The sequence below is a fragment of the Dermacentor silvarum genome, chromosome 2 (assembly GCF_013339745.2).
Source record: "Dermacentor silvarum isolate Dsil-2018 chromosome 2, BIME_Dsil_1.4, whole genome shotgun sequence".
NCBI lineage: Eukaryota > Metazoa > Arthropoda > Arachnida > Ixodida > Ixodidae > Dermacentor > Dermacentor silvarum.
In genome coordinates, this window is record NC_051155.1 from 120,313,791 (window position 1) to 120,324,108 (window position 10,318).

The following is a 10,318-nucleotide window of genomic DNA, read 5'->3' on the forward strand; positions in this document are numbered from 1 at the left end:
AAAGTTGCAACCAGCCATTTAGGCTTAATTTGATGGTTCGTACAGTGGAGTAAAGGCACGCTGTATCGCAGAGTATCAGGATTCCTTTGGAGAGTAGGGAAATGCTTATCCTAAGAGTTATGCAACTCTAAGAGGGAGTCCATGCACTCTAGCCTAATGGCATTGTGAAACTCTGTAAGGGAGTAAAAAGTTGCTCGTGATAACTCTCCGAGGGAGTTCACCCACTCTAGCCTAGATGGAATCTTAAAACTCTCTGAAGGAGTAGCGTAACTCTACAGCGGCAAGAGTGCTTAAACTCCCGCAAAGAGCATATGTACTCCATTGCAGAAACTCCGCTTCACTCCGTTGATGGAGCTCGTTCACTCTCCTACAGGCGAGTTCCAGTACTCCGTGCGGGAGAGTATGCCTGCTCTAGGCAGCAGAGAGTTGCCAGCACTCTTGAAAAGAGAGTGAAATATGGGACAAGCGTTTACTCTCGCAAAGAGAGTTGCCAGCACTCTGTCACTTCTAAGAGTGTAATGCGCACAAAATATTGTTCAAACAGGAAGGGGGAAAAAAAGTAAAGGCGAAAAGCTAGTACAGGAGCCGCAGAAGACACAGCTAAAATAGAGAAGCTCGAGCCAATACACGCAGCGCTATGTAGTGCACAAACAGACACCCGGAGAGCCCCATGTATAGTACGAGGAACCGTGCTGGTGCTAGAGACACACAAACACAGCACACCACCATCACCAAGAGGCCTTATATGGACCCACAAAACATAGCCCGCACGCGATCTCTGTGCGGCCTGCGCTGCTGCTTCTCCGGACAGGAGGCGAGGGAAGGGATGGCGCTCGTAAAAAGCCCACTAACGTCTCCTCCTGTACATACACACTCTCCTTCGATTTTACTTTTGCAAAGTTCTGCCCGCCTTCTTAAGTTGCCTTCAGCCAAGAAACAAATCGCATTTTCTCGAAAGAGAGAGAGAGAGAGAGAGAGAGCGACAGAGAAAGAGAGAAAGGGGAAAAAATGAAACCACGCATAGGCCACGCTAAGTCTGCGAGCAGGGGCGAATGCGAGATTAAGACACACGCATTATACACAGGAGAGAAGGAAGCGAGGAAAGAAAGAAAGAAAGAAAAAAGAAAAGAAAGAAAGAAAGAAAGAAAGAAAGAAAGAAAGAAAGAAAGAAAGAAAGAAAGAAAGAAAGAAAGAAAGCAGGACAAAGTAAGGAAACCCATCAAATAACACGATCGAGTGAAAAGCGAACTGTTCGGCTATTTTACGCGAGCTGCAGGCGACCTCCTCCGTTTAGAGCAAGACGCTTCGTCGGTGGTTTCAGGAGCGCAGTATAACGGCAGCGTGCTATAGTGGAGGAGGCCGCAGTTAAAAAAGCAACGCGTTGGGGGGAAAAAAAATATGCGAACAGCGACAAACGCAGACCATCGACGATGGCATTTTTTGCAGAGTCACACAAGTTTTTCGCCGCTGCAGCCGACTGCCAGACGACGTCGAGCAGCAGCTCGTTCTATACGGCCGCTTCGATTCTCGTAGTACCGCGGTTTCGCCGCGTTATGGCTCTGCTTACTACCACCTTCTTTTTTTTTTTTTTCTTATGCGAGAAGATGGCCCAAGCCACCGTATCGACGCTGGCGCGTCCTTACATTCGCGTGAATTAAAGTGTCTCGCGCGCGCGGCATTTCGTTTTCTACTTCTCCAACGCGCTTCTATAGTGCATTTCTTCTTTTTTTTTTTTATTTGTCGTTTCTCTTATCCCCCTTCCTACTTTCACTTCAAACTTCTGAACTGCACCGAGGCAACCACAACAACTCGATCGCTTCGTTTGTTGCACAAAAATAGGAAAAAAAATAAAAGAAAAGAAATTAAAGAAAGCAACGACAAGCAAAGGAGACACGAATAGCCGCACGCCCACCCAATCGATTTCAATTTCGCCTGAGACAAAAGGGGGCAAAACAGCGACAAGTGCACGACGCGACAAGGGGGGGGGGGGGGGGGGGGGGGGGTCCCTCTCGAAGCTTTGAAAGCACGAGCACGTTGCGCGTAGCGTGGTGCAACGCCGTCGCCGCTGCGCGCGGGGTCGAAGCAATACAGCGCGCATCACGGAGAAGTGCTCCACGGTGAGGAGGAGACAGATAGTGAGAGAGAGAACAACGTCTCGGACTCGCTGTCAAAGACAGGCGACAAATTTTGCTGTTCTCTCATTTTCACCTCCGGGCCAATTCTTCTGGCCCCCCTTTCTCGCTGTCGATGTTTTCCCCCTATATATGATGGGCGGCTTCCTATAGACCGTTACTCACTCGAACTTTCTTCTTCCGATGCACGCAGTGGCGAGGCCGGAGGTGTAGTTAAGACAGCTTCGAAGACCTCGTAACGCGGGACGCCCAACTTCTTCCCATTATAAACGCTGCCCTACTACCGCACAGACGCCTGTATAGTCACGCTTTCCTGCATTGCTTATGGTATGTTTCAGAGAATGGAGGGCCGCTATTACACACGGATCAAAACCAGGTTTCCGCTTTCTTAATTAGGTGTGTGTGTGTGTGTCTGTGTGAGTGTGTGTGTGTGTGTTCACAAAGGCAAATACATCGGCAAATACAAAACGCACCTACGTATAGGGCTATACACGGGTCGCGATGGTACATTTTTTTTCTGCACAGGATGATAACTCTTTCCCACCACAATGTAATTTATGCAACGGACATCTGACGCAACACATATCCTTTAACAATGATTATTTTTTTTTTCACCTCCATCACTCCCTCCCAAAAATCAACTAAACCTACTTTCCTCCGCCGAGTGGCCGACTGACGCTACATCCAACCGTGACCTAAGGTCCCTGTATTTTTCAAGGACCTTACCGTGACCAACAGTACACCTGACCGCTTAAATAGAATCGGCTATAATGCGAGCGACCTCACCCTCATACTGAGGGGCTCACGATTACGATTATTCAATAACGCTTTCTCTCTCTCCCTGTCTCTCTGCAAGCTTTATGGACGCGGTTCGCACACGGTTCAAATCTCTAAACAATGTGAGAAGTATTTTTTTTCCCTTCAACCTTGACATGGTGCGGCGACTACGCGCATCATTACGGGATTTCCGAGAGCCACCCGCGCCTTGTACTCGCGCTCGAGTTTGCCCACACGCAAGTACACATACGCGTACATACACACACACACACAGGCAAAGAAGGAAGGGTCCACGGCGGCGCGATGATTAATGTGTCTCCCCGGTATTGTGCGAAATTGGCTTCGTTGGCTCCTGCTGCTCCCCAGGTTATTATTTTTTTCCTTCGCAATCTCTCTCGCCTTCAAACACGACCTCCCTCCGCGCCACCACGGACGGCGACGCGGTGGCGTTTCGCGCGTTCCGGTGAAAAAAAAAAAAAAGCTATCACCTGCAAAAGCAGCAAACAAGCGAGAGCAAGCCGTCTCGAACGAAGTGCACTGTGCGAAGCACGAGGGCCTCGATGATCCAATCTTCGAGCCACGGAAAGCCGAAGGGCGCCGCGCGGTATACAGATTCGTAAGCAGAGAGACACGGCCACAGTTCTTCCTTTCTATAGGCTCGTTTCGAAGCACGTGTATAGCGAATCGAAAGACTATCGTTTTCGACAAGTTCTTGTCACCGCGCACTGTATACAGTATGCACTAATACCCGGATCGGCTTTGTAGGATGGTGTGCTCCGCCAGATAAGGAGCCATATTCCCCGCGATAACATTTCTACAAGTGACATTTTTGCAGTGGTTTCGATGGAGATCAGTCGTGTCGTCAACACCTCGGCCCGGGATTGAGGCTCTCCCAATCTTTGGCTTTTCTGGGTACGTAGGCGTACAAATAAAATCTTAGTTTGAGCTAGTCAGTGAGCCGTGCTGCGCCCGTACTGTCGCATGTGTTTTTCGGCAGAGAGGGGAAAGAGGGGAGAGAGGAGGAGAGACCACAGGAGCAAATATAAAGCCGAGGATTCTCACAATGACGTACTCGACCGGACCATGCAGTGTTGCGCGCGCGCACGAATATGCGAAGCCACCTGTCACACTATCTCACTCTACTGTACCTTGAATCTATAGGCTAGCCACGCAGCGGTGTGTTGTGTTTATAGGGCTTCGCGCGCTACCTCCCCACAGGAAGGGAGATAACCCAGAGTGCCCCGAAGCTGGAGCGGAGCGCCTCTTCAGAGACTCTTTCTGATAAGAGCAACGCGATCTTCCCGTCCCTATGAGCTCCCCTCTCTCCCCCCCCCCTTTCCTCCTCTCAGGCGTTCACAGTGTACTGTGGACCTCATCACACGCATCGTGAAAATCCCCCTCCCAGTGGGACCTTCCCGCCTTCTTCACAGCCGCGAACACACACACACACGCACTTCACGTACGCACACCATATCCACTCTAATTCCCGAACACCGTTCCGGCACGGTCCTTCGTCGCGCCGTGTGCTCCCGGCGCCGTCTTGAACGGGAATCGATGCCTAATTTGCCGGTGGACAGGCAGCCGCCGAAACGGAAACGTATTATTGCTGCTCCTCCCCAGCCTCCTCTTTTTACACCGGCACTCGCGAAACGCCGCTCGTCGTCGTCGGAGCAGCAAGCAAGCCAGCAGGCAGCTCAGAGCGCAAACACTGGAAGCGCGGGCAGCGAGCAAAGAGATAATAGGATGGAGATGTAATAGAAAATCTCCTTTTCTGTACGCGCCGCTGCGAGGTAATAAATGCTTCTCCTCGCCCGCTTCTTCTTCTCTCCTTCTCCTCCTTACCATCATTCCCTCTCTCTCTATCTCTCCCTCTCTGCCGGAGTTCCTGCTTTTTTTATTTCTTTATTTTTTTTTTCCAACGCTTCCTCTCCTCCGCCCTGCGCTTGTTCACTCCGGTGATTGTGTTAAAATTTCTTCCTCTTTCTTAATTTTTTTTCCTTTCTTTTTATTCCATAGTTCGCCTTTGCTTCTTTCTCTTCTCGGGTCCTTTTTCGAAACAGCGATACACGCACGTCTCCAAGGGCACGAGGGAAGAGCGGGCCCACGTTGCACGCCCGGTTTGTCTCCTATTGCAAAGTTTTCTCCGCCACTGCGCGCGCCTGAGTTGCGTCGAAGAATGGCAGGAATTTCGGAAACTGCTGCTCGCTTGCTCTACTGCAGCCGCGCCCTGTTTCAGCCGCTACATAGCGTTTCTCTCGCGTTCGCCCCGCTGGCCCCTGCAGATGGGTGTTGCGCGAAACAGGAACTTTACGCGCGCCGATAATGAAAACAATACGAGGGAGAAGGAGAGATCGCGAGAGTCAGGGGAGAAAAGAGCAAACTCGGTCGTGCCCTCGACCCTGCATTCTGACGTACGTGACTCAGCCTAGCTCTCACTCGCTTGCCTGGATCGCTTTCGCTCGTTTTGCTGTTGTTCGCCACCAAAACGTGTCCGTTGGCGAAAAAATCTGCTCCGAGAGCAGCGAATACGGTGAGTATGCAGCGATGACCGAAAATGATGTGAAAAAAAAAATGAATGAACGAACGAAACGGGAAATATAATGAAACCAAAGCACGTAAATAACGATCCGGAAATCCATTTCCCGCAGTGCGTTCTTTACGTTCTCTCTGCCACGGTTACGTTTCCGACCGGTGGACGGTGGGGATATACACTGTTATCGAAACACAAATGTTACGCCGTGTTTTCTATACCATCTAGACGCACGTGAGTCCCCATTAAGTCGTCAGTCGGCCTGGCGATTCAGAATGAATAAGATGAACCGACAGCGGCACGTTCGCTCTCACAGCACTGAGTTTTGGCACGCAATCTCGAAAGCGCGACGTCCACGACAACTGTAACGCATTCGATTCCGGGGCTCCAGGTGATTTCTTGCCGAGTCTGGCGTCCTCGAAACGTCGCCAAGACCCGGTCGCAATTACAGCTGCCCAATGGCTCGCTGGAAAGTGTCCAAAGAAAGGGCGGGACGGCCAGCCAGCTGTCACTGGTCGTTGCGATTACGAACGCCGCAAACAGCGTTACCGAGAAGCACTCGTTCGCGTACGCAGCACACCGCGGTACAGATGCGACGCGAAGGGAGAGGCGGTCGGGTCCCGAGCAGGCAGGCTTTCCCGCAAAGCGTCGACGACGCATTTCGCTTCTAGAGTGCTCGCTCGAAACAAAATGCGAAAACACGACGACGGCATGCGCCGCCGTGTCCCTGCCGGCAGGCAGGCCGGCCGCAGCTCGGTTTCTAAACGTTCCGCCATTAGAGTAATAGGCGGCCACGCATTCCCACCCCACACACACACACACACACACACACACACACACACACACACACACACCACACACACCACACACACACACACACACACACACACACACACACACACACACACACACACACACACACACACACACACACACACACACACATCAGCTGGACGCGCGGTCGACAGACGAGAGAACAAGAGGGGTGGAGGCGGTCGGCCGAAGCAAACAGACGCAATCGGCTGAGATGCCTCCTCCGTGTTTGGGAAGCAACCGGACCGCGGCTGGAAAGCCGAGCGTCGATCTTCCGACCAAGCCCCCCTTCTCTTCGACCCCCCCTTCAACCCTTCCATCTCTCACACAGCGCAGGCCGCTCGACGAGCCAATTAAGCGCCCGGCGCACGTCCCGCGTTCCGGCCATGTGCGTGTGAAGCGCGGGACCGGATAACGCCGCTGCGCTGTATACGAAAAGTGACCAGCCGACGGTCGCTTCCACCACCGGTCGCTGTACCGCGCCGCCCGCTTTTTAATTATTGAATGCTGCGCGTTGGAGGATGCGTGTCACGAATGTGGGCTGAATATTCGCGATATACCGCCTCGGAAACATGTGCTGTTAACGAGAGGATTTTCTCGTCTTTAGATGCGAACTTCTATACGTAAACGGCCCCCACGTAACGGCAACTGCAGGGTCATTCCGTGTTTTGCTGATATCCGGAAATGGCACGGATGGCTGAATAGCTCTCGAACTGACTGATAAGCATCACAGGATGACAGGGGGAAAAATTAAAGCGCCTATATTTGACAAGCAAGGCAAGTTGTGCAGATGATCATTAAACAGCCCATGAACAGACGCAGAGGCATGCAGGAATGAAAAGATCCAGGCGAGCGCACTGCACTTTAGAATATTTATTAATGCGCCAGCATTGCGAGTGTCATAGTGGAAAAAAGTGTATGTGTGTGAAGTGCGAGACGCCGGTCCCGTGGTAGAGGTGGAGAGGGGATGGGCTTTAAAGAGCGTATATATATATACCCACAACTGACCACCGTCAGTTGCAATTCGCTCCTATAGAGACACGGGTCGTGCGTCGAGTGAGCTTCTGAATAATACTTCGCATTGTGGTGAGCGCGGTTTCACTCATGGATCCGGGCACCCAAATGGGTGCTACGTAACGCTAACGCATATCTCTAGCATTTGGCGCTAAATCGCCCCTGCCTTTTTCTTTTCTTTTTTTTTTTCTTCCTGCGCCAGCATCGGTTTTAGCATTGTGTGTATGTTGCCTATGTTGAGCAAGGGGGCCAGACAAGACGCTATTGGCGATTTCGATATATCGAACTTCCTTATGTATCGAACTTCTGTCAGCATTATTTTATGAAACTAATGCGACAATGCTTTCGCAATAACGGCCCTTCATAGAGAGAGTCCCTATTGCCACCTAAAATTTCTGTACGTAATGGTTAATGGTTTAACACGTATACCCGTAAACTGCATTCTAAGTATACTTGCAAGAAGGGAAAAGCACCTTGTTTCCTCCTTCTGAGTTGGTCGCGAAATAGAATGCAAGCTATGAATGGCCGCGCCAAGCTCGCGTCTTGAAGTAAGTCGTGCGAGAATTCGAGACGTTTTCTTTTCAGCAATAGTGCTCTGTTTCCGCGTTGCTGCAAACTACACGGCACTGCCTGCATGCCCGAAGTCAAGCGGACCCGACAGGTCGAAGGTCGTGATCAACGGAGTTTAAAGATTCGTGCACGGCTCGTAGGTCTGATTCGGAGAGAACCATTATTAAAGCGTCCAGTCATGAGTCAAAGCGTACGCGGCGCCGTTGGGTCACCAAAATGTACATTTGTCCCTTAAGTAGTCTGTTTACTGTACTGTACATATGCGCATATACTTGGCCCTCGTTCCCTTGAAACTCGGGACGTTCGCCTAAACAATGTGAATTCCTTGCATCATTGAAGTTCTTATTATGCCAGGTACGTTTTGATCAATTAGCTCACGGTTTGAACATTTCGGATAATATGTATGGAGATTTAACGAATTACGTAAAGGAGAGCTTGGCAGTGACGAAAAGGCTGCAAAGTTTGCCTAACGGTTTGCGGTAGCGCGCCAGTGGTTGACCAAATGACTACGGGAACGTGCCCGTACAGCCGACATCGATTTGATTTTTTCAAGGAGCTCAATGATAGCCCCATGAAGCCTACACAAGACAATGCACGATACCAAGAATTTACCGGAGGGCTGAGCTGCTTCGAATATCCTAGCAGTCTCCAAGCGCCTTAATGTGCGCGGGGCGAATTTTTTTCTTAAGTACTCCTTCTTGTGTTGCTAAGCGGGCTTCACTTACGCTAAGCCGGCTTCACAGCAAAGCACGGCCTTGATCGTATCTGCGCTTTCACGAGACGCGACGGCGATTTGATCATCATCGAAGGCATGGAGTTACGCATAAATTAGAGTTCTGTGCGAAGTACGATTTCATAGCTGAACGCTGTCGACACCACTCCGCGGATGCCTTCGAAAATAACGTGCCAAGTTTCGTTCGTGCCAGTAGATCATCTTTACAAACTGCCGTTATGAATCACGGCTAGAAATTTACTTTAAGCGAGATAGAATGTTTGGGTCGTATGGTTCGATTAAAGCGGTATACAAAACATTCGCAACGCTATTACACAGAATCAGATACGATGGTTGTCCGTTTAAGAAATTCGCCGGTATCGGGTGCATCCGATTTGGCTCGCGCAACCAGCAGGTCACCGTTGTCGTTGATGGGTAACCAACGGTGATAGTCATCCGAATGATCACACCTCTGAACACGCACACATCCACGGGTGTCTCGCTTCGCATCCGCGGGCTGTCGCCCCGAGAAAACGGGGAGTACCAAGATAAAGGGACGGTCATGCGCCTCGGCTCACCTGAGATGGCCCGCGAAGGGACGTCGTTTTCGAATCCTTTCCCTTGGAAGGCGTACTTGACGCCCGAGCAGCCGGGTTCACTGCTCTGCGCTTCGGCGCCGTGCCACAAGTTCGCGACCAGAGCGGCGACCACGAACACAAACATGTTCTGCTTCCCCATTGCTCGGCGGCGTCTTTCGAGGCGATCGCGAGGGGCCAGGCCGCCACAGGGAGAGGCGCGCGCGTGTCAGACTCGAGTAGCGTGCAGGCACAGTCGGGAACCGATGCGAGGAGATTGCTATGTAGTCCTGGTGTATCCCATAGCCTGCTCCTTGAGCGTGCTTCAACTTCGAGCGGTGACTCTGCTCGACAGCCTGCAGCGATCGCTGCCGCAATGCACACTCTCGTGAATAACAATCAGGGCCTTTGAACGGAGCACAACATCCCGCACTCAACGCGCCTGCACGAACAAATGCAAGCGGGAGAGGAGTGCGCTTCGCCTCCTCAGCTCAACAATGCCCAGGGTTGCCCGAAGCGCACGATGAATCGAGCCAGGAGAAGCGAGCTCCGCGTGCTTTCTGCGTCAAACTAGTCAAACGGCGGCAGTGGCGGCGGCGCTGCTGTCGGTGGAGCCGTTCAAACTGTACTTGTTACGCAATACACTGCTTTTCTCACCGTTTTTATACATCCAAATAGTGGCAAACCTCGCAGGCTCTCCTAATGCAAAAAGTAGCAAAACACTCCCAAATTTCTGTCTAAGGAAACGAGTCTGAAAGCACCTTTTTCTATCGGTCACTAGAGGACAGCACGTTCGATAAACCGACATCAGGAGTTCGTGCATCTCTATGCCAGTTTCTACTGACAGTAGCTTATTTCCAAAGCCTGGATATAGCTGTGCACCCTATTTAAGTTTTTTCCCTGCCAATCATTTTCTTCATTAGAGTGCACATGGTACACAGTCATTTGAGGACGAGCCACATACCAGCAATGAAATAACGGCAGCTAATGTAGCGCCATCTACTGATGGCGTATTCAACTTATATTTTGGCGGGTCTTTCCTGCCTGTTCAATTCGTGATAAAATGATTTAGTGAATGACGCCGTGTTTCTTGTCCGCTGAATTTACTACACACACATAATTACACTGCAGAAAAATGCCTATATTATGAAACGCTATCAATGTGCAGAGTACGTGGCATTGTGAGACAGTGGTC

The 10,318-nt window shown here is 50.9% G+C and overlaps 1 protein-coding gene across 1 annotated transcript in view; it reads right to left on the minus strand.

Annotated features, from left to right (window-relative positions):
* The window catches only part of LOC119441710 (glypican-6), a 184,780-nt gene extending 175,146 nt beyond the window's left edge, over nucleotides 1-9,634 (minus strand). The window contains exon 1 of the mRNA XM_037706305.2: nucleotides 9,127-9,634. Coding sequence (XP_037562233.1) covers nucleotides 9,127-9,286 — 160 coding nt within the window. The 5' untranslated portion in view covers nucleotides 9,287-9,634. The remainder of the gene's footprint in view (nucleotides 1-9,126) is intronic.
* Between the last annotated feature and the right edge of the window lie 684 nt (nucleotides 9,635-10,318).